Source organism: Zophobas morio, unplaced genomic scaffold, assembly GCF_036711695.1.
Source record: "Zophobas morio isolate AGI-343-1 ecotype UQ-CSIRO unplaced genomic scaffold, CSIRO_AGI_Zmor_V1 ptg000004l, whole genome shotgun sequence".
Taxonomy (NCBI): Eukaryota; Metazoa; Arthropoda; class Insecta; order Coleoptera; family Tenebrionidae; genus Zophobas; species Zophobas morio.
In genome coordinates, this window is record NW_026972109.1 from 9,167,397 (window position 1) to 9,192,910 (window position 25,514).

General features: G+C 36.6%; 1 protein-coding gene across 10 annotated transcripts in view; it reads right to left on the reverse strand.

Moving 5' to 3' along the window:
- Positions 1–415: 415 nt before the first annotated feature.
- LOC135140617 (polypyrimidine tract-binding protein 2) overlaps positions 416–25,514 on the reverse strand; it is a 231,331-nt gene continuing 206,232 nt past the window's right edge. For 7 of the 10 annotated variants that reach the window (XM_064071250.1, XM_064071285.1, XM_064071264.1 and 4 more), the window contains 7 exons: positions 10,070–10,270; positions 9,773–9,824; positions 9,213–9,724; positions 8,539–8,572; positions 7,898–7,990; positions 2,998–3,292; positions 416–2,343 (listed from right to left, as the gene is read on the reverse strand). In XM_064071250.1, coding sequence (XP_063927320.1) covers positions 2,211–2,343; positions 2,998–3,292; positions 7,898–7,990; positions 8,539–8,572; positions 9,213–9,724; positions 9,773–9,824; positions 10,070–10,270 — 1,320 coding nt within the window. In that variant the 3' untranslated portion in view covers positions 416–2,210. The remainder of the gene's footprint in view (positions 2,344–2,997; positions 3,293–7,897; positions 7,991–8,538; positions 8,573–9,212; positions 9,725–9,772; positions 9,825–10,069; positions 10,271–25,514) is intronic. The other 3 variants (XM_064071259.1, XM_064071271.1, XM_064071307.1) reach the window with 1 other exon arrangement.

Here is a 25,514-nt window from a genome sequence, read left to right on the forward strand (position 1 = left end):
CGTGCTGTGGATAATTCTGTTGTGTTCTAGAATAAAATCGATATAGCTCATCGTCACACTCTTATAGCGCTCTGTTTTCCAACTTTTCCAACCTTGGAGTCCACCACTTGTATCTGAACGCATTCCTCCACAAAAAAAAAACAAACACAATGTAGATTTCCATTTTGTTGGACGATCACAGCTAAGGTCTAATTTTTTTCACATGTCAATTTAAGGCGGAATGTTTGGGTTAGCACACTACTTTGTGCTTGTTATTTTTTTGGAATTCATCAGAACAGTGTAGCGTTAAGTTCTGAATATGAAATAATTCGCTTGTGACCTAGCTTGTTGTCAACGCGCCACTGTACGTCTATCCGTAATTTTGATGTTACTTTCACTAGGTAGAATGGGATGAGGGTGTAATTAAGACACATCGTATCTAAACATTTTTATTGTAAAATGACAAAGAATAAATCTAAAACTTTCAGAATAATATATGTTTGATATAGACAGAATTCGAATACAGGATACAGATTTAGTATCTAACAAAAACAATTTGAAAACGTAAACAACGTAACCAAGTCGAACTGGCCATCATCTTTAATACTGTATTGGCACCCGAGTGGTGGAATCGAAGCCGACTGTTTCCGAGTGGTGTCCCGGATGCCATATCGAATGAAACGTGCAAAAGATATAAACCTGTACGATTGATAAAAATCCAAATTGTGCCCATAGTTTAAGCTAAATTTCACTACTTTATTCTAAAAGTAATCTAAGTATGTAAATAGTAGAGTATATGTGGATAGATAGATACGCAGCTATGTCGATATTATGCTTGAATGTAATGTTAAATAGATATTTATTCAATGATTTGTTTTAGTTGATCCCACGGTCAGGCACGATGCCATGTTTGTTCCTTATTATGGCGTGTGCCAGTTCACGCTCATAAATATCAATCACAAAACAGAGATTCCTCCGCAAACAATCGCAACACAGCCGGATTTGTACGTGTCATTGTTTGCAGAAGCCTCGAAAGCCCGATTTGTTTGTGTAGACCGATCGGGCTAACTTTTTTTTTGGAAGAAACGTTGGGAAAAAAACGAAATGATAATATAAAGAAAATGTTTAATTATCAAACAGAAAATAAAACAGTAAATGCATAAGTTATATACTAATAATGATAAAACGAAACGTCGGAAAAAAGAAAACGAAAAAACAAAACCTGAGAAGAAGCTTTAATTTGCTTAAAAATGGCAGACTTAAAGCAACGTGATCAATTTATTAACAGAGGGTAGCTCATGAAAGACGTATTGTGCGCACTTAACATATGAAAAAATATAACTTTTTTTAAACATTTAGTTCAGTAGTCACAAGTATTGTAGATATTGACTTTGAATTTGGCAAATTACAACATGCATGCGGTATGTCCCTCGTCAATGCGAATTTTGATTGAATGAAAGAGACAAACACTGAAATTTAGATCACGCGTCTTTTGTTACATAGTATGATTTTTATGATTGTCAAGTGTATAGTATATAGAATAGAGAGAAATATATACCGTTATAATAATTAATAATTTCGAGATCTAACGAGCGTGTCTTAGAAAAATAAAGAGATTCATTGTAAGTATAATAAGAGGACACGATTGCTAGATCTGGCGGGAGAAAATATGAATCGTTTTCTCGGCACTACAAGAGAAACACATCCATATCTCTAGGGTACATCTACACCCTGTGGTTTACCCTAAACTAATCACTGACTAAAAACTACGATACGCTAATTTGTCCGCGACGTCCTAACAATACTAGCCAATTAATACTAGCAGGCCGGTTCACGTGACCGGGTCTCCATGAACCAGCCCTTACACTAACACTTCCTATAAACTTACAAAAAATAACATCGCGGCGACTTGATCCACATAATCACCTATACTTTTCATTAGGTTCTCTCAATTTTAAAGCCATTCAATACTGAACGCAACGCAACAAAACCTAGTAATATCGTTATGTTATAAAATCAAAAATACTTTTCATTCAACAATACTTAAAAGTACAACTTAACACTAACTTCTTTAAAAAAATACTAAGATCATACTGATTTGTCGATATAATCAAAGCTTAACCTGCCAGAACAGTCTATTAATAAATAAGCGCTGCAATATATTAGCTACACGCCGACTCTACGGCATGATAAATGGAATGAATACTGTGCAATCGGATTTACAGGTCGCATTATATACTGGACTTTGAGAAGGAGACTCTTAAGTGATTCGACTCTGACAGTTGGTAGTTGTGCATTCTGATTAGGGCCTCCACGGCCTCCTCCATGCTAGGCAGCTGAATTAGTGCCATCTTCTTGTCTTTGCTAAAACCAAAAATTAACCAAATAAAAATCACGTGGTAATCGCAAAACTAAAACAGTGTCAACTTTGATAATAAGTCGCTTTCATTCTCATAAAAGCAAACTGTGGCGCTGGAATCAATCAAATCTGATTGTTCAATATTACTCCTAGTTCAAACATCGACACTTCGGTTCTATAACATTCCATTACGGAATTGACTAGAGTGACACTATTGCCGTTGTAAAGCTAAATCCTTAACAGTGCTGCATTTGCAATAACCCAAAATTGGAATTGTGCACGATATATCAGTCTCCAAACAGACAAATTTACGCGACACTTTTAAACCCGACTTGTTTCCAAAAAAAAAAAAACCCGTCGGAAAATTTCCTCGGTATTTATAAAAACGAATCTCTGATGTCATTTCTATTAAACCCAACCGGAAACAGATTCGCCTCCGCCAGACAATCACGTCCCGTAATAAATTCCCTCAATTTCAATCCGAAACTTTAATTTAAAATCTCGCCAAGACGCCACCACTATCGAACTAATCTGGTTACCCCATTAATTAAAAAACGAATCCCATTACGGGCGTCCCTCCATCTAAAAATACCGTTCTACCATTATACGATTACGTCATGGTCCCACACCCACGCCGGTCACAAATTTGTTATACTCACGGGAAGAATTTGAAGGCCTTTACGGTAAACCCGTTCTTGGTGAAAGCCTCTTTGATATCGTCCTCGTTGATGGTCGCCGGTATGTTGCTCAGATGGAGCGTCGACGAGGGCGGGTAGATGTTTTGATAGTTCTTCGAGCCCGGCTTCTTGAACCTGTGAAGTGGACTCTGGCTGTAGTCTTTCGTTAGACCGGCGTCCGGCTGGCCCTCTTTCGGCATCTGGACCGACTGGTGTTTGCTCAACATCACTCGGATTGTCTTACCGAACACCTTCAGTTTGTCCATGTGGGTTATGGCTGCGGAAAAACATCACTGAATGGAGAAAAAGTGTGTAGATCGGGCGCACCGCAGAGGTCACATTTTGGACCTTTGCTATTTCTGTTATATAGCAACGACGTCGTGCAATTTATGTCCGTAATTACTTAAAAATTGTCACCTTTTATTAAATAGATTCAGTTACCGAACTTTCGAAACCTGAAGTATTATGATGATCTTTTAAACAATAGTCTGAACTCACGACAACATCTGCCGTTTTATCATATTCGTATTCATTATTAAGGTCACATTAATATCAGTTGTGTGAAAGTTTTATTTAATGACAAACTATTGTGATATTAACTTTGATTCAGTATTTATTTTTGCTTTTTGCTATTGTATTTTCTGCAAACGTTTCAAATACACTCTAATTAGGTCTAAGTTGTTTTTCTATACAGGTACAGGGTTTTTATAAATGATTCCAAGGGCGTAGTTGGCCATGCATTTCAAAAATCCCGCTGCGCTGAAATTATGTCTCATATGGCAGTTCTCACTTGGCATTAATGTCATTAGTAACCTGTCATTTAAGGGGACTCGCTAGACGAGGTTAACATTTTTTTGGTTTTTTGTATGAAAAAATGATATTAATATAGATGTATCATACATCAAACTGCTACTTTTTTCATATTCTAGAGCGTAGAGACCAGTTCAAGCAACTAAAAAAATATGGCTGAGAAATATCGTAAAAAAAGCACCATTGTATGTTTTCTTTTCAAGTTTTTTGAGTCATAACCATCATAGAATCGCTTGAAAATTCGCACATGGATAAAACATCACTTTTTACAGGGCGCAGAGTCATTAAATGTTTGTTAGTGGTACAATTTGTTTAAATAATAATGTGTTTATTAAAATCAAACATGAATATCAGAGGAAAATTAATGATCTATTGGTTACCAGAGTTTTTAACAAAAACTAACAATTATTGAAAAAAATGGGTATCAATTCGACAGAATTTGAGCAGTTAGTTCAGTACTTTGCCGATAGGAGCGCCACTAAAATTTACGGAAGCCACTTTCCAGGTAAAACCCTTATCGCCTGCTTTACCATAAACTGATTGTTAGAGTTATCGGCTATTCTTATAATTTATGGCAAGGAACTCAGTTTTATAACAAGCCGCCAGGACCGGCCGTAGTAATCTATTGTTAAGGAAATTAACTTTTACGCAATGAGGTACTATCATAAAACCGAATTAAAACTGGGGAACTATAATATTTTTACTCCATTCAGGGTCCTGAATTCAATACACATGATTACTAAAAATTCATTGTAACATTGTTGTTAATATATATTTTGCTTTCTTAATTAATAAAACTAATAAACATATTTATAATAATAATAAAAAATAAAATACAGCTTTTGTTTAACACGTATAAGTAGGCAAGTGTATCTACTACTTATCCCAGAAAGGAGGTGTTTTAAAAAAGCCCTACGCCCAGTAACTTCTCCCTTCATTGTTTACTCGAAAAAACTGCTCGTATATGTTTTCATTTGTCGAGAGATCATTTTCAAAATATATTTATAATAAAAATATGCAAGTCTTGGTGATGAAAAATGTACTCCTAATAAATTATTAAAGTACATAAAAAAATAGAAACAAATTTTATTTATTTTAAAAAAATCTCTCGCAAAGGCAGGTTCCTTTTTCTTCTTGAATCAATTATTTCGGGCAATAAAGCGCCAAAGCAAAATCTGCGAAGTTTATCTGCCATCTTTTTACATATATTTCTTCGTCTTTACAAATTTTTTCTATATTTATTCCTTTGGGTGTCCATACAACAAAATAAACTTGTGAAATACCCGTAACAAGCATTTGTCCCTGGACTTGAAAGTAGTAGTCATGATTCTTTTTTTAGTTTCAATTCTCTGTCTGTCAATGTACAAAATTTGATTATTTTTTTTCTAACCGCTTCTTCGGGAGACAAATCTTGCGATTTTGAAGGGCATAATGCACTCCTATCCTCTAGAACCCTGTCTGGACTAGCAGCCAAGTAAGGAAATTGTTTTGAAATAAACAAGCCACACCGTTCAGTTTTTATATTTTTATTTATTTCAAAACACTTGACAGCTTTTTCCTCACTTTGCTGTCCATAGTATGTATGATTGTTACCTCTAAATGTACTGTACAACAGAGACTCCACAGATTTAGCTATTGCTGTAGTCGGTCTAAGTTTGTAAATACGTCCAAAATTTGAAGCCGTAACCCTAATTTCTCTTTCTTTTGCCCAAATGTGCCTGTTGCCTAGTGTCTATTTCAATTTGGTCTAAATTCAAAGATAATTTTCTCAAAAAAACCTCTTTGGCTGTCACAAATGTTTCTACATCCATGACAGGATTTTCTAAAAAATATTTAAACCATAATCGCAGTCGGAACCAGCATACGTAAATTTTTTTACGACATATTTTTTACGAGTACGTTGTCTAAGACGAGCTTGTTTTATAGACGAACAATATTTTTTTGTTATTAAACCAAGACCGTTTTAATCACAATATATCCCCTCTAAAAAATTGATGACGTCACCTCAAAGTTTTGCTGAATAAATCCTATCTAAATTGTATAAAATATGATGAGTCTCTTCTTGTGATTTATCATTCCATTCATGTTTTTTGGATTTGCATATACAGGATGACCCCAAACATTAATGAATGCGTAAATTTATTTTATTGATTTAATTAGGAACTACAGAACCCAATGCTTTGAAATCTTGCAAATGTTTTAAGGTTATAAAGAGCATAATAAATTTTTAGTCAAAATATATTTGCTTATCCCCTCCAAAAAATTGATGACGTCAGCTCAAAAGTTTGCCGTATAATCCTATTTAAAGTTTAGAAAATATGATGAGTTTCTTCTTGTAATTTATCATTCCATTCATATTTTTTGGATTCGGATATACAGGGTGACTCAAAAAATTTAATGAATACGCAAATTTATTTTATTGATTTAATCAGGAACTACAAAACTGAATGCTTTGAAATCTAATGTGAAAAAAAAAACATAATAGGCATGCAGTCGTCACGTTTCCGATAGCGAGGGAAGTACTGTCTAAACTCTTTAAACCAATTTTTTTGATTTTCCCATTTTTCCATTTCTCAGTTTTCAATGTTTCAGTTTCGGATTTTTTCACTGATTCGATTCTTTAATTTTCCTTCCATTTTTAGGTTTTTCAGTATTTCAGATTTCGAATTTTGGAATATTTCGTCTCTTCAATTTTTCAGTTTTTAAAGTTTTAGGTTTTTATATTTCTCACTATCTCGACTTTTCGATTTTTCAGTTCCATGATTTTTCAATTTGTCGAATTTTTAAATTTTACATTTTTTGTTCTCGACTATTCAATTTTCTGAGTTTTCAGGCTTAGATTTTTTTTGTTGTTCAATTCCTGGATTTAAAAAATTTTTGGTTTTAAAATTTTTCTATTTATCAACTTACTGGGATTTCAATGTTTTGATTTTTTGATTGTTCAATTTCTCGATTTTTTGAATTTTTAGTTTTTGATGCGATTTTTTTTTCAAAAATTTTCAGTTTTTCAATTTATTAACTTTACGATAATTCAGTTTTACGATTTTTAAATTTTTCGATTAACTGATTTTTTGATTTTCCCATTTCTCTATTTCTTGATTTTTCAATTCTTTCTTCAATTGTGATTTTTCAATTTTTCGATTTCTGGATTTTTCAATGTTTCAGTTTTGGATTTTTTCACTTTTGCGGTTCTTCAATTTTCTTTCCATTTTTTAGTTTTTCAAGATTTCAGTTTTGAATTTTTTCACTTTTTCGATTTTTCAATTTTCCTTCCATTTTTCAGTTTTTCAGTATTTTAGTTCTGAGATTTTGCAATGTTTCGGTTCTTCAATTTTTCCATTTTTTGATGTTTCGATTTCTCGGTTTTTCAATTTTTCGATAGGTATTTTAATTTTTCAATTTTTAAGTTCTAGATTTTTCGTTAATTTTATTGTTTTCCTTGATGTTTTGATTTCTCGATTATTCGACTTTTCAAGTTCTCGGTTTAGATTTTTTGGTTTTCCAATTCTTCGATTTTTAAATTGTTTAATTTTTAGATTGTTCAATTTCTCGATTTAGATTTTTCAATTTTTCGGTTTACCGATTTTTTTCATTTAAAATGTTTCAATTTTTCAATTATTAAGTTTTCGATCTTTCAATTTTGGTGTAATTTGAAAACGGTATTAATAATACATTTAGGCGAATAAACTAATAGACGGGCTTGATAAGCCTTGTTTGCTCTACAGTGTCTAAATTGTGTTTGAATAATATAATAATTATCTCGAATATTAAAATGTCAAAAGAATACGAGAAATGATTATTCAGAATCCGCAAACATCTTTGACAAAATTTGCCCAACAGTCAGAAGTTTCTGTTGCAACATTTTCAACCTTTGTTTCATTTTATTGTAATGAATTAGTTTTATTTTTTTAAAAGATAGTTCAAATTTGACAGGCGGCTCGTTTACATGACGTACTGCGACCCTATAATCATGTATAGAAACCCTGTGGTAGTTTTTTAAAAAAATTAACAAATCAAGTACCACGAAAAACTAGCCAAGGTTATGAAGAATGTGATATATTATGGAACATACCCAAGTGGGCTTGGTGGGGCTCCGCCAACTGAACTAGCGCCGAGTCCTTTTTGTTGTACAATATTTTCACCCGCTGCACGTCGCCGTAGACACCTGCGTAAGAAAACGTGAATCAAAATCAGTTCTAAACTAACCATCACATGAAACAAAAACTATAAGAACTATAATCATCTTGACAGAAAGAGAGAAAAGTCGTAAGATGTTTCATGTAAAAATTAAAAATTTCAACACAAAACATGCAATAATAGAAACGATAACAAAACTGAGTCGAAAGACTACAAAAACAGAGACAAAACAAATCTTGAATCTAAGCAGTAAGCTTCGACAAAATAAACGAAACAGGAAATGACATAAATTATAAAATAAACAAACACAAAAAAAAAAAAATTTTAAAAACAAATAGAAAGAGTAAAATGATTAAAACCGGCCCAATCCGTTGGGGCTGCGAGATCAACCCCACCGAATCGTTCGGTCGGAAACTCTGTTATTTTAACCAGAAACCGAAACTACTGAAAGATTTAAAATAAAATAAATGACAGGCGAAAGGGATTAAAAATGGTTAAAGCTGTATGGTTACTTAATTTGTTGTTAAAAGAACAGAGTCGTCGGACGGCTCGATATAATTAAGTGTGAAAACATACCAAATAGTGTAAAGAGAGCATCAGGCGTGACCGTCTACGAGAGAGAAAGATGACAGGAGGATGTAACGTGGCACAAAGAGGTAGCGTATGCCACCGGAGGGGCAGCAAATGTAAAAAAAGAAAAAAACAGCATTAGATTTCGTATAATCATGTACACGTTCAACTAAACTATAAAATATGTATCGTATATAAAACAAAATAAAAAGGAGAACACGGAAACTGCAGACTTTCGTTGAATTTGTACAACGCAACTTAAGACCGAAAACGGCTGACAACGTGACAGCCCGAACCACGTAAACGCGCTCGTTCTTTGCCCCCAAGTGACGTTTCATTCACCTACAACACAAATTCGGCCCAAAAACGTCACTCGCTGCCATAAAAACAAGCGCGCAGCCATTCCGAATGATTGCCTTCTTTTAATTCGCGAAAATGGCGCAGTCGGGCGGATGACAAAAAAGACAACCATCGAACAAACTCGAATCGTATGCAAATTCTGGTTAGAAACGACACTTTACTTCACGGAAAACAACACCGCGGTTGCCTTTTTTAAATAATAAAAAAGGCACCGTCGGAGTCCAACTAAATACAGTTCACCGTATTAGTGAGTATCATTAATCGATTAGTTTAGCCCGAGTGAACTGTACACCTAGCCGCTTCGCCGCCCCTATACTGACCTCTTCGTTCAGGTTACTAACGAGTAAGACCGTGGCCAAGGCCAAGCCCGGCGCCGCGATTCCCCTCAATCCGGGCGCCGTCTGTCCCAGGGCGAACCCTCCGAGTCCCGGTAGGCCCCCGGTGACGCCGCCTCCGTACGGCGTCGCCAGCGTGGACGCCAGGCCGTGCATGAAGGGACCGCTGAGCACTCCAGGCGTTCCGGCTAGGATCGAGTCGGCCATGCGCTCTCTGGCTAAGCGCGGTTGCGCCGCCAACAGTAGGATATCGGCGCCTAGGCCGCCCGCCAAGCCGCCACCGAGCGCCAGCTGGTCGTTGGTGTCTCCGGTCGGCAAATTGGGGTTGGTGTAATCACGAGATTTGTCGTTGTTGTACTTGACGTTGAGCGATGACATTTTCGAGTAGTCGATGCGCAACGTGCAACAACTATTGTAAATGTTTTGGCCGTCGAGGGCCTGTTTGGCCGATTGGGCCGAGGCCGTGTCTGGGTACTGGATCAGGGCTTGGAATGAGTCTGAAAGAGACGCGTTAGAGGAGCAAGCTGCGAATGATAAGGACTCACTGTTTTTCGTGAAGGTGACGATCTTGAGGACTTTGCCGAAACGTTGGAATATCTGGAACGACAAGAATTATCATAAACGGTGCTCGAAAGCAACAAATCTGTCTATTGTGTGCTAAACTGAGAATAGACTTATTGAATATAAAACTTTCGCGAGGTGTTTCGAATACCGGATTTTCAAGTTTTTATCAAATAATCATTTTTACCGCACGAACTTGCTTATAAACTTCACGATGGGAATACTTGTTGATGAAAGTTTGCGGAACATTAAAATGAACAAAGGTTAATTTGTTGACTTACCAAATGCAGAATATCTAAACTTATGGGATATATCATGTGTTCGATGATGACCCGCAGCACCGTGTTGGGACCACCCTGGATGTCCTGACCGTTTGTGACAGGTGTGGCAGGAGTGGATGAGGGTGTTACCGAATTCTGGGAACCCGTCAACGCTTGGGCGGCCTGCAGGGCGGCTTGTGCCGACGCGTTCTGTAACAAAAACTTATTTTCAATGATCGAGCAATGCGCATGGATTTGTGGTAACGAATTATATTCGCATCAGTTCGAGGTTATATTTTTAACCCTCGTATCAGAGGTAAGCCATGAAATTCCGATTAGGTTATGGGTTCAGTTTCCTCTTGTAACTTGTGTGGTCGTTTTGATCACCGTTCTCTGTGGGGTCAATCACCACAATTACGCGTTTTTGTTTGAATGAATATTCCAAGCGGACATTGATTAAGTCTTCCGACTAAATCAATAATAAGTCGTTTCAAGAATTCATCGCCCACGAAAGTACAACATATTTTCTAAGGTAAATCGAGCATATTCGGTTCACCTTCCCTCCGGAAATAAACAAACGCACCGCAATTCAAATACAATAAGTTGATGTCAATCACCGTCAAGCACAGTTTCTGCATTGTTCGGTCTTTTCCGTACACGTCACTTCGCTTAAAAAGTATGATAATTTCTCCGGGACCACTCGAGGAAGTCAAACGCGCTAAATGACGCCTATCGGAAATGGATTTCGCTACTGAATAATAAACATTTTTGTTGCTTTGTATTCGGAATGTCGGCACTTTCCGTCTATCGCAACGTTTGGATACAATTAACTAATGGCTTTTATTATGCTTTTTGGTCGAACGTAAATATTATCACAAGTTTATTATTGTTTGTTGATTTTGGTTTCGGCTGTTGCCTTTAACTTAATTGAGGTTCATCACCTCCGGTATGAGTTCCCAACTCCAAAAAGCAATTATACCACTAACGCACCAACCCGGTCGAATTATTTTCACTACTCGAAACGCCTAAACTGCACAAAAACCCCGCCGAGTACCTGTTGCCCTAGTGATTAATTTCGCGTCCGTTCAAATACCCCCGAACTTCGCCAAGAGTTTTAATTGATCGAATTACGGAAGCGAAATTTAGTATGTACACCTCGAGTATCTTTACAAGTTTGCCATGAAAACCGCTTTACACGTGGCTATTACTCGCAATATCTCACATTCAACCCTCGTTTCCAGTCCGGCTCGAGTTTTCTCGACAACATTCAACACGCCGTCCCTTTTCTCCACTTATCACATAAACGTCATTTACACTTTGATGTTGAACGTTGGTCATATTGGCAAGCTTCCGCCGCTCCACACAAATATTTATCTGCGTGCGGGGATGAAAAGGAATCATAGACCTGTTACTACATCTGAAATTACTTTGAAACTAATTTGTTAGCACGACTACACACCGTTATCGTATTTTTTTTTCCATGGCTAAAAGGAAAATCGTGAATCGGATACAGACATTTCCGTTTTACAGCAAGCTCACCCCTTGACGATACCCACAAGCAATTTTTTGCAAGTTTAAAGGGGAACCTTTACATCGCAAGAACAAAGGCGAACAGGAAAGCCAAAGCTGCCATAAAGCGCTCATACACACCTGCACACCTAAAAGGTAGTTACGAAATAAAAAGAATCACGATGACGTTGAAATTATGACATGAGTGATTAATTTGGTGTTGTGCGATGCACTAAAAATGTCTGGCAGTGCAGTGGGGCATCATACGTAATCACAAAGTCCTGGTAATGAACTTCGTATCATTACTTAGATGGGCGACTGTCGTTAGTTTGGAACAATAGATTGGCATAATTGATATTAAATATTATTGTTGCACCGTACAACGTAACAGTATTGCGAACAAAGTCTATTATAAAAGCAGTTACAGGTTAAAATGAGTTACGATTAGTCCTGACAGGTTAGAAAACGTGAATTACTATATTTGTAACCGATAAACAACTGCGATATCGGTAAATTACTATAACGACCCTTGAGCAAAACTCACAGTTGTAAATTACCTACCACGGAATTTCTTGTCTTGTACCATTTACAATTTAGAAACACACTAGAGAGGTCCAAAGTAGAGGTGAAAAATCGATTACCATCCATATTATCAATAAAAAATGAATAAACGAGATCTAGAAACTCTCGCCACAAAAACAATGAACCCTTAGAAAGTTTGAAATTGGTTGAGATTCGCCGCGACGGTCGACGCAAAAAAAAGCATTCAAATCGGTTCATCCGTTTGGGAGCTACGATGCTATAGACAGACGAAGGCTTCGAAGTTATAACACCCCTCTTTTTACATCGAGAGATAAAAATAAAAATTATATATGAAGATCAAGGTAAAATCACGGAAAGGATTTATTAGTGGGACCACAAACAGCAGATGAGCTACGGAAAAAATTGAAAAATATAATTCTAAACACGGTAAAAGAAGTTTGAGGAACCCCAAAAACAAAATAAAAATGAAATGAGTGATTGGTCGAAGGGTATTTGGACAAAACTTCCCTGACTGTGGACAATATGAAATATAGCCAACGGGAAAAAAGTTCTCAATTTCTCAGTACGTCTTTAACTTCAACTGTTTATGTTATAGTTTGAAAAAATTCGACTGGTAGCACGTTCAATTTACAAACAGTGGTTAAAAGAAAAAGAAATTTAATTGTCTCTTCAAAGCACAGGAGAGGACTAATTAATAAATTAACCAGTTTTTCTCCCCCAGAGAAAGTATTGTAAGAGGTAGTTTTGACTTTTTTTCACAAAACTCTGGAGAATTAGGGTAAAAAATCAAGACGGATACATAGATTACACATACAGGTGCATGTTATTTTATGTAAATTCAAGAACATTTATTTGGAAGAATTGTAAGGTGGTGTTATAATTTTTTGGAGAGGCCACAAACGAATAAATTTTGTTTAATGATTTATCATGCTTCCTATAACCCTAAAACATGCATTTGGTTTTTTTTCAAAAATCTGAATGTCTGGGATAAAAATTCGTCACAGATTCCTAAATCACACATGCAGGAGTAAAGCCTATAAAATTTAAAGAATTTGGCAAAAATTGTAAAATAAAGTCATCAATTTTTGGGAGAGCATATACGAAAAAATTTTGATCAACGAGATCCCATGTTTACGATAATCTTAAATTGTTTCCAGGTACTTGCTAAAATAAGACTGATTTTGGCAGATGACATACCTTCCAAGAAAATATAGGGCGGGTGGGCAGGGCTAATACGTGCCAAGATAAGACTGATTTTGGCAATTTTAGGAAAATAAAAGGCGAATGGACGGGCTAATACTTGCCAAGATAAGACTGATTTTGCCAAATGGCATATCCTCTAAGAAAATAAAGGGAGGGTGGCCGGGGCTAAGACTTGCTAAGATAGGACTGATATTGGCAGATGACATACCTTCCAAGAAAATCTAGGGCGGGTGGGCGGAGCTAATACTTGCTAAGATAAAACTGAATTTGGCGAAATGGCATACCTTCTAAGAAAATAGAGGGCGGGCGGGCGGGGTTAGTCTTTGATAAGATAAGACTGATTTTGGGAAATGACATAGTCCCTAAGAAAGTAAAGGGTGGGTGGGCGGGGTTAGCACTTGCCAAGATAAGACTGATTTTGGCATTTTTCATATTTTCAACCATTTTTCAACTACGTATTTAAATTATTCAGAGTCTGGTCAGGTGCATGAAATAAGAAATACATTTTATAGCAAATAGCATAATAAATAAAATACGATTAGCGGTTTTTTTTAACTTTTTTCACATCCTAGATTCTATTATTAGTTTCTACTGCCACTCCCACTCGACATAAGAACATAATTAGGCCCGCCCACCCACCCTACCTCCTTTTCAGTGACTGATTTTATCCGATCTGAATGAAATGAATGATTTTATACTGAACAGAAATAAAAGTAGTCCTTAGAAAGAGAAGAGGCGAGGTGGGTGGGACTAGTACCTGCTAAGGTAAGACAGATGTTGGCAGATGACATACCTTCCAAGAAACTATAGGGTGGGTGGGCGGGGCTAATACTTGCAAAGATAAGACTGAATTTGGCCAAATGACATACCTTCTAAGAAAAGAGAGGGTAGAGGGTATTTCATTTGAGAAAGTAAGTCTTATCTTGGCAAGTATTTTATTCTATTCTGTTATTCTATTTTCTTGAGGGATCGCATTTGCCAAAATCAGTCTTTCTTAGCAGGTACTAGCCCCGCCCACCCACCCTCTCTTGACTTACAGAATATGTCATTTGTGAAAATTAGTCTTATCTTAGCAGGTACTAGCCACGCCCACCCACCCTCCTTTTTCTTACAGGATATGTCATTTGCGAAAATCAGTTTTATCTTAGTAGGTACTAATCCCGCCCACCTACCTCTATTTTCTAAGAGGGATCTCATTAGCCAAAATCCGTCTTGTCTTAAGATAAAACTGATTTTGGCAAATGACATACTCTCTAAGAAAATAAAGGGTGCGTGGGCGGGGCTAATGCTTGCTAAGATAAAACTGACATTATCAAATGACCTATTCCCTAAGAAAATAAAAGGCGAGTGAGCATGGCTACTACCTGTTACGATAAGATTGATTTTGGAAATTACCTACTTTCTAAGAAAATAAAGGCGGGTGGGCGGGGCTAGTATTTGCCAAGATAAGACTGATTTTAGCAAATGACCTACTGTCTATGAAAATAAAGGGCGGGTGGGCGGAGCTAGTACTTGTCAAGATAAGCCTGATGTTACGACTTTTGACATTTTCGACCATTTTTCAGCTATTTTCGAAAATTTATTATTAGTTTCAACTTCCACTCGACATACGAACATAATTAGCCCACCCACCCACCCTGCCTCCTTTTCAGTGATTGATTTTATCCAATCTGAATGAAATTAATGATCTTATACTGAACAGAAATAAAATTAGTCGTTAGAATGAGACGAGACGAGGTGGGCGGGGCTAGTACCTGCTAAGGTAAGACAGATTTTGGCAGATGACATACCTTCCAAGAAAATATAGTGTGGGTGGGCGGGGCTAATATTGCGAAGATAAGACTGAATTGGGCAAAATGGCATACCTTCCAAGAAAATAGAGGGTAGAGGGTATTTCATTTGACAAAATAAGTCTTATCTTGGCAAGTATTTTATTCTATTCTGTTATTCTATTTTCTTAGAGGGACCTCATTTGCCAAAATCAATCTTTCTTAGCAGGCACTAGCCCCGCCCACCCACCCTCTCTTTTCTTACAGAATATGCCATTTGTGAAAATCAGTCTTATCTTAGCAGGTGCTAGCCCCGTTCACCCACCCTCCTTTTTCTGACAGGATATGTCATTTGCGAAAATCAGTCTTATCTTGGCAGGTACTAGCCCCACCCACCCACCCTCTTTTTTCTTACAGGATATGTCATTTGCGAAAATCAGTTTTATCTTAGCAGGTACTAATCCCGACCACCACCTACCTCTATTTTCTCAGAGGGATCTCATTGGCCAAAATCCGTCTTATCTTAAGATAAAACTGATTTTGGCAAATGACCTAGTCCCTAAGAAAATAAAAGGCGAGTAAGCATGGCTACTACCTGTTAAGATAAGATTGAGTTTGGAAATTACCTACTTCTTAAGAAAATAAAGGGCGGGTGGGCGGGGCTAGTATTTGCCAAGATAATACTTATTTTAGCAAATGACCTACTCCTTCTAAAAATAAAGGGCGAGATAAGCCTGACGTTAGGACTTTTGACATTTTCGAGCAAATTTTATAGCAAATAGTATGATAATAAAAAAATACTATTAGAGTTTTTTTTTTACTTTTTTCACATCCTAGATTTTATTAGTTTCAACTCCCACTCGACATATCAATATAACTAGCCCGCCCACCCATCCTACCTCCTTTTCAGTGACTGATTTTATCCGATCTGAATGAAATTAATGATCTTGTAGTGAACAGAAATAAAATTAGTCGTTAGAATGAGATGAGGCGAGATGGGCGGGGTTAATAGCTGATAGCGGTAAGACTGATTTTGGCAAATGTATACGGTTTTGAAGTTAAATGGGAAAATCTTCGTATATAATTTTGACTTTTTCAAAAAATTTTGGATGTCTAGTGTAAAAACTCAACACGGATTTATAAACAAGATGTGCAGGAGTATTTCATTTTATAAATTTTAAATAATGTTCACAAATGTAAATTTTGGAGATACGTCACCATATTAATGGCGGAGATCATTGGCCAAATTTTGGTTCGGGTTTTACCATGCCTAATACATATATAAAATTCGAGAACACTCGGCCCAGTAATGTCGGAGATTATTTGTTTAATAAAAATTCGGACAGACTGTAGAGGTACGGACAGACGACAGACGGAAACGGGCGTCCTACTTCTTGGTACACTAGGGGCCATGAAACATCGCGAAAACATAAAAGTAGCCAGTCGTTCAATGGACTCGATTATCATACGCAAAGGAATTAAAAACAATAAGGGTAGAATTCTGGTTAAGATATAAAGAATAGGTGGAAGACATACTTCGAAGAAGTGTTAATAATAAAATGTAAAGATATAGAAGAAGAAAAAGATGAAGAACTCGAAAAAGAGACTGAATTTCTAGATGAAAAAAAACGCTGCGCAAAGGTAAGAGTTTTCGCAGCGCGCACAGGCACCAACTATGTCAAATATATTTAAAGCAGAACGGAAAAATTATATTATCAATACAACTTCCATTAATTATGTTTATACATCGAAAGAATGCAACGATTAAGCATGTATCAAGCTGCTTCTCCAAACAAAGTAGGCGACCAACGTTATTAAGTAAGTTATTGTGTTCATTAAATATGCATTAATATGGTAATGGGGACCAGTTTTTTTTGTGTTCTATGGGTCATGAAACCTCGAGAAAACATGAAAGACGCTAGTCACCTGATGAATTCCATTACGATACTTCCTTAGGATATGCTCAGGAAGTAAAAAGGACCGTGATAATTATAAATACATAAATAATAAATAAATGGTTTACAATATTTACAGACAATAATTAAAAAGAAAAATAATACAATGTCAGTTAACTAAAAAATTATAGAAGAATTACCTCGTTTAGCATCGTTCAGAAACTTTATGAATTAATCTTAGATAAAAATGTAAAAACAATACTCGAGATATAACTTGCTGAAACACAAAGTGGTATCAGGAAACGGAAAAAGACAAAGGGAAGTGAATAAGAAAAAAAGAACATCCAAGCAATTTCAAAACAACGATAAACTTCGTCAAAACAGAAAACGAAGAGTTTGAATAACAAAGCACTGAAAGTTGTGAAACGAATGAAAACGATTTGTAATCAAAACTTCTTTGTGGAACGAGGCGTAAGAAAAAAGAAACATGAAAATAAATGTAGTATGAGAGAAAAACTAGGATTATTATCAAAGACGATATAGAATTGGAGCAAATGAAAACATTTACACATCTTGGGGAATAACAAACTGCTGAGTGATGGTAGAAAAGATGGAGCATAAATTTAAATAAAATTGACTAAAACTAAACTTGTCCGGATGCTCCACAGCTCCACAGGTGCAGTTACATGAATCAAAGTTTGTACACAGTGAAACTTGTCTGCACACATTTTGGCACCTTACGAGTAAATAAGACATTAGATTATGACCTGAGCTTATCTGACCTGACTGGAGATACGATAAACCACTACAACACCAAGTTTCAGTTGTAAATTACCTACGATGGAGAACAACTAATAATGTCAAGAATATTTTGCGTTAAACCGCAACATTTTGACACAAGCGAGCATCCAACGTCCAATTCACCACCCGCATTCACATTTGTTCCAAAACGCACCCCTCCTCCCCTCCCCCGATCGCTCATAACATCGATTTTTTCATTACAACCCCCATTATCTTCCACCCATTCGAATTTACGCCTCTCCTCGCCATTTCCTCCCTAATCTCCCACCGAACAATCGCCGCAACATTTCAAATAAACAAAAAAACGAGCAGTTCGATCGGGAGATGGCGCGAGCCGACGACAATAAAGCGACACCATTCTCGACGTTCGATCCACAGGTGTCGCGTCATCCGTTTCCGTCGCCGGTATCTAAACGTCTTCTCTCGGCGGATTTCTTTTGTTTCCGAAACAATGGCGCAGCGGGAGTATTGCGGTACAGCTTCGGCAATTATTTTAATGTGTCCTCGTTACGAGGCGACGATTCGTGATCGGAGCGTTTAACGGCGACGAAACGTTTCTTCTTGTTGTTAGTTCGATGGACGTAATTTCGCGAGGGGGAAGCACCGAAATAATGACGAGGGTGGATGCTCGACGAACGCTCGTTTCGCGTCGGAGGAGATCGTAACGGGCACTAATTACGCGGACGCTTCAGTGGCAAGGAGAAAAGAATTTTTAATGCAAAGCTTTGTTCTATCAGCAAAAATGTTCTAAGGTTTAGTGGCAATAGTTACTGAAAAAATTCGTCTATAGGCTAAATCCTACTTCTTTGAAAAATCATAAAATTTGATTATGCCCTTTTTTTTTTCTTAATATGCGGAGTCTTCTTTTCGCAAGAAATTTAAAACGTTCAAAAGGGTAAATTTTTGTGGGCAAATATAGATTTTGAAACTAAGCTCCGCCCTCAACCTCACGACGAATAAAAAAAATCAACACAATTGAGACAGGGCGGGTGGGCGGGGTTTATATTTTGCCCTTTTTTTTGATATCATAGTTTTCATAAAAAGAAACTTAAAATATTTTCAAAACGGTAAATTTTTGTGGGGAAATATGGATTTTCCAATTACGCTCCGCCCTTCTGACAACCAATGAAAAATTCACCATAATTGAAGTATAGGTGGGGCTTTATTTTTTACTTAATACATAAAGTTTTCTTTGAATAACACGATTATTTAAGAGTATGTTTTACATGGTGATTTTTTGTAGAAAAATAGGGATTTTGCAATTAAGCTCCACCCTCAAGCTCAGGACGAATAAAAAAAAACATTACAATTGAGATAGGGTGGATGATATTTTGCCCTTTATTTCTTAATATATAGTTTTCTTTTCGTAACAAGAAACTTAAAACATATTCAAAATGGAAAATTTTTGTGGAAAAATATGGATTTTGCAATTAGGCTCCGCCTCTCGGCCTGACAACGAATGAAAACTTCACCTCAATCGAGTTGGTGGAGCTTAATCTTTGGCTTTCTTTTTTATTAAACACATGTGGTTTTCTTTGAACAACACTATTACCTAAGAATATGTTTCACAGGGTAATTTCCTGTAGAAAAGTAAAGATTTTGCAATTAAGCTCCTCCCTCAAGCTAACAAGAAAAAAAAAATCGAAATTGAGATAGGGCGGGTGGGTGGGGCTTATATTTTTCCCTTTATTTCTTAATATATCTAGTTTCCTTTTCGTAACAAGAAACTTAAAACACATTCAAAATGGAAAATGTTTGTGGGAAAATATGGTTGCAATTAAGCTCCGCCCTTAGTTCACATGGTAAAAAAATATTACAATTGAGATAGGGCGGGTGGGCGGGGCTTATATTTTGCCTTTTCTTTTCTTCATAGATGTAGTTTTTTCATAACAAGAAACTTAAAACATCTTCTAAATGGAAAATTTTTGTGGGAAAATATGGATTTTGCAATTACGCTTCGCCCTTCAGTCTAATAACCAATGAAAAATTCACCATAATTGAAGCTGGGGTCAGTATAGGTGGGGCTTTATCTTTAGCTTTCTCTTTTACTTAATACACACAGTTTTCTTTGAATAACACGATTATTTGAGAACATATTTCACAGGGTAATTTCTTGTAGAAAAATAAGGATTTTGCAATTAAGCTCCGCCCTCAAGCTGACCTCGAATGAAAAAAAATAGAGACATGGCGGGTGGGTGGGGCTTATATTTTGCCCTTTTTTTCTGAATATATACATAGTTTTCTTTTCGTAACAAGAAATTTAAAACCTATTCAAAATGGAAAATTTTTGTGGGAAAACATGGATTTTGCAATTAAGCTCCGCCTTTCGGTCTGACAACGAATGAAAACTTCACCACAATCGAGACTGGAGCGAGTATAGGTGGGGCTTAATCTTTGGCGATCGATCACGATTACTTAAGAAGCTCTCAAGCTCACGTCGAATAAAAAAAATCATCAGAATTGAGACAGGGCGGGTGGGTGCGGCTTATATTTTGCCCTTTTTTTTTTTGAATATATACATAGTTTTCTTTTCGTAACAAGAAATTTAAAACCGATTCAAAATGGAAATTTTTTGTGGGAAAATATGGATTTTGCCATTACGCTCCGCCCTTCGGTCTAATAACCAATGAAAAATTCACCATTAACTGAAGTTGGGGTCAGTCAGTATAGGCGGGGCTTTATCTTTAGCTTTCTCTTTTACTTAATGCACACAGTTTTCTTTGAATAACACGATTATTTGAGAATATATTTCACAGGGTAATTTCTTGTAGAAAAATAAGGATTTTGCAATTAAGCTCCGCCCTCAAGCTAACCTCGAATGAAAAAAATCATCACAATTGAGACAGGGCGGGTGGGTGGGGCTTATATTTTGCCCTTTTTTTCTGTATATATACATAGTTTTCTTTTCGTAATAAGAAATTTAAAACCTATTCAAAATGGAAAATTTTTGTGGGAGAATATGGATTTTGCAATTAGGCTCCGCCTCTCGGTCTGACAACGAATGAAAACTTCACCACAATCGAGACTGGAGAGAGTATAGGTGGGGCTTAATCTTTGGCGATCGATCACGATTACTTACGAATATGTTTCACAGGGTAATTTGTTGTAGGAAAGTGAAGATTTTGCAATTAAGCTCAGTCCTCAAGCTCATGGTTTCACGTTCTTTAAAAAAAATCCCTCATTCCTGGGACTAAATCCTAATCCTGTTCCTTTGAAAAATGATAAAACTTGATTTTGTGAAAGTGTAAGAGTGTAAGAGAGAAAAAAGGTTCACCTTCTTAAAAAACATGACAGTTGGGCTTCTGAGTCTTCACACTTTAGTTTCGGGAAAGTTTTATATTCTTATCAAAAATCTATCAATTTCTGAAGAAGTTGATACAAGGTCTTAAAAAAATTGAACTTTTTCAAGTTCCGATCCATTCAGACTGTATTTAAAATCAATTTTATCGCGTCTCCTCTTGTCAAAATAGAATTTAATTCCCATTTTACAGTAAACAAAATAAGTCAATGAAATGGAGAAAGAAGGTGGAGGGGGCGGAGTTTAGCTTTTTCCTACGGACATATGAGCAAGCAGTAGCCCCGTCCGCCTACTTCATTCTAGTAACTACTACTATTGTTCAGTCTAATCTTTTTAAGTATTAGCACCGCCCACCCGCCCTCTCTTATATCCCAGAAGGTGTGATTTGCCAAAATCAGTCTTGTCTTATTAGGTACTAGCCAGCCCCACCCGCCCATTATGTTTTAGAGAGTTGCCAAAATCAGTCTTATCTTAGCTGTTCAGTATAAAATGACCTTTTCATTCTGACCAGATAAAATGAAACAATGTAATAGAGGTGGGGTGGGTGGGTGGATGGGGTCAATTATAAATTCGGCGTAAGTACTAGCCCCGCCCATTCGCCCTTTATCTTCTCAGAAGGTGTCATTTGCCAAATTCAGTCTTATCTTATCAGATACTAGCCCTCCCACCCGCCCACTATTTTCTTAGAGAGTATGTCATTTGCCAAAATCAATCTTATCTTAGCAAGGCTAGCCTCGTCCACCCGCCCTATTCCTAATTTTATTTGTGTTCAGTAGAAAATGCACTTTTCGTTCTGAGAAGATAAAATGAATCAGTGAAATAAAGGTGGGGTGGGTGGGCGGGGTTAAATATATATTCGTCTTAAGTACTAACCCCACCCACCCGCGCTTTATTTTCTCAGAAGGTGTCATTTACCAAATTCAGTCTTATCTTATCAGATACAGAAAATCTTAAATTTTTTTTGCGAAAGTTATTTTGACAAAATTCTTTCGCCCTAGGCAGGTTCTTTAAAACATTATAAAATTTGAGTTTGTAATTTCGTTTTGTGATAACCTCTATAAAGTAAAAACTATTGGAGTAATAACACCCCGCGTTCCGCAGATGTGTGAACAAAATGAAGTACATATATGTATTTAAAGCAGATAAGCAATGCGAAAAAATGTTAAATATTCTCCAATTCTCAGTACATGCTTTACTTCGACTGTTTATGTTTACACTTCGAACAAATATAAATATAATCGAACAAATTTTGATTAATGATAAATCATACTTTTTGTAACCTTAAAATGTTTGTAAGATTTCAGAGCATTCGGTTTTGCATTTTCAAAGTTACATTGAAAAATTTAATTTTCATTTTTTCTCCAAAAATTTGGATGTCCAAGGTGAAAACGGATTCATAAACCACATGTGAAGGAGTGTCTGATTTTATAAAACCGAAATAATATTTGCTAGTATCCATAATACCTATATAATATAGTAAATGCAAATTTGAAAAAAACGGAAGAAGCAAACAGACAAAAGGCCAAAAGGAAGAATTATTATTTAGTTACACGTAGACTAAGAATACACTAAGGAAAATGGTTAGATTAGGGAAGAACGAGTCGAAAACCAGACAGAAGAAAGAAGTAATCTACAAACAATGAATAAAATTTGAATCCAAAACGGGGAATCATCAGGATTTGAAGCAGTTTTGGTTTTGACCAAAGACACAGGACGATAAAAAAAGTAAATACGACGAAATTCTTTTCGCAGACGAAAATGGGCGACCTACTGTTTCACTTTCTACAATCTATGAAACGTCGAGAAAATTTGGACTCTATTGCAATACGCTCGGAAGGTATGTTAATATTGAGCAAAACAATGACACATGGCGTTTTCGCTGCACCTCGTGCACACGCCGTCTTCCTCGGCGTCACGTCCCGTTTTTCCCAGCGCATTTCTCCCCATAATGCACCGAGCGAATATTACCACGATCACGTATGTAATCATCGCCGTAACATTAGCGTAATACCTCCAGTTATTACGTTACACGTAGTGCTAATGCTTAAACAAGCTAGATATTGACCGCAAGTTAGTGCCGCCTCTGGCTGCTTCTGCTTCAACTTATTATCGAATCGATAACGATTTAGTTTGCGTCGTCGCTTTGATACCATTTCTGCGATTAATTGGCGTGAAGATGGCTTTAGAAGGGCGCGCGCGTGACTGTGTTTGTGTCACTTTGAATGGCAGCGATCTCCGGTGCAGACAGTGGCGGTGGTGTTTGGCAGGAGCACGTTTACGCTTTGCGGTTACGACGAAAACGGCGAAACGTTAATAATAAAGTAGGTAAAGCAGTGTGCTAATTGACAATTAAGTATGAAATGCAAGAGACGAGATTTATTTGGGAGTTCGGGTTCGGATGAAATGCTGTGCAACTGCACGGAGAATGTTTTGCTTTCAATTAGAGTTAAATTTTCTTCAGCACGTTTGCGTCGAAACAACGTATAATAAGTTAGTCGTGCATAATTTCGTGAGTGTTGGAAGAAATACACTTCTGTATTTGGCTATGTATAATGTGTTCAAAATCTATTACCTACATTTCTTTTACACCTATATAATCACTATAATCATCCTGCAAACTATATTTAACGTCTGTCAAAAAGAGAAAAGGTAAGCCGAAACGCTTGTCGTTTGAAGTTTTTCAAGGATAAATAATATTCCCCGCATCGTTTCCATTAGACTGCATTTTCCGGGATTTCACGTCGAAAGTTTACATTACTAACAGACTGTTAATGTTAGGTTATTTGCCTCCAAATGAAATGAATCATCGTAGTGTATTAGCTAGATGAAAAACGAGAAGTCTTTTAAGGGGGTACTGACTCACTTCGTAAAAGCATACTTACATGGGTCTAGAATTTTGCAAACAGCGAGTCGAATTTTCATTGGAATTTAACAAAATTTGGATTGTACCTGTAGAAAGGATTTATCTACACGGCTAGCTTCATGAATGCTTATAATTCTAAAAATCAGTTGAAATAAGTCGGTATAAAATAAGCGTTTTTATTGTAATGTTTCAACGTAAATATAGATTAACAGCATTCAGCGATTAAATATAAGTATAGCTGGCCGTGTAGTGTCATTCATGAATTGCAGTTCTGGTTAATAAAAATTTGTAAAAAGTTAACAATGCGCTTGTATTTTGCAAAATTCTAGACATCTGCACAATACGATTTGGTATCAGCAGCTCGAGTTGCTGCCAACGGGTTGGCGTGTAGAGGGAGTTATTTGAAACAGAACCACTGCATCTCCCCAATAGTGTCGGCAGCTCTTAGCTGCCTTTTGTTGTGTGTATAACTTGACTGGTCAAATGTTTCCCTAAACTGAAAAAACCCAAGAAAAACATCTGGAAATTATTATGGTCGATGCAGATTGCAGACCAGAAAACGTGCAACTGCAGTGTAGTAGGTACAGACAGCATGGCGAGAGGTGACCGAAATTTGAAAAAAAATCCGCGGCTAAGCGTACGGCGTAAAAGCCGAAAACGCATATCTAAAAAAAAGTGTTCTGAAAGTGAATTCATTCAAACAGAAGTAAGAGAATTTATTGAGCCACGTTGCAGGTAAAATTATGGAATAAAATTAACAATGCACATTTGTTAAGATTGTTAATTCACAGCAATCAACTAGAGGTGGATAGCATTTGTAATCCGTCAAATGATTACGAAATAAATGATAAACGCATTCAAACAGAAATAAGAGAATTTGTTGAGCCAAGTTGCAGGTAAAGTTACGGAATAAAAATTAACAATGCACATTTGTTACAATTTGGTTATTCGCAGCAATCAACTAGAGGTGGATAGCATTTGCAATCCGTCAAGTGATTACAAAATTAGTGATAAACGAACTGAAACAGGAGAATTTGATGAACCAAGTTCCAGGTAAATTTACGAAATTAAATTATCTGCATATTTGTAAAAATTTTGTTATTCGTAGCAGTCAACTTGAAATTGAAAATATTTCTAATCCTTCAAGTGATTACGAAATTAGTGGTAGAAGAATTGTGGATATTAAACTTATTTTCGAGTCTATTACAAGCTTCAAACATCTCGAATTATTTAAATGCGGTGCGTGCCATTTACGCATTGTCAAAGAGTTGCGAATAGGACTAATCAGCAAATTTACTCTGCAATGTTCTATGTGTAAAGAAGTTGCCATCGTTTCCACGGATAAAATTGAACCAAATCATATGGATATAAACAAGGCAACAGTACTGGGAACAATTTCAACCGGAGGAGGCCATTCGCAGTTAGAAGAACTTCTTGCTTTTTGCGATATTCCCTGTATGTCTTTTCGGACATTTTCTCACTGTCAAAGTGATGTGGCTTCTCATATTTATGAAACAGCACATGATTTAATGTTATTGGCCGGGAAAGAAGAAGCGCAACTAGCAACAGACGCTGGTGACATTGA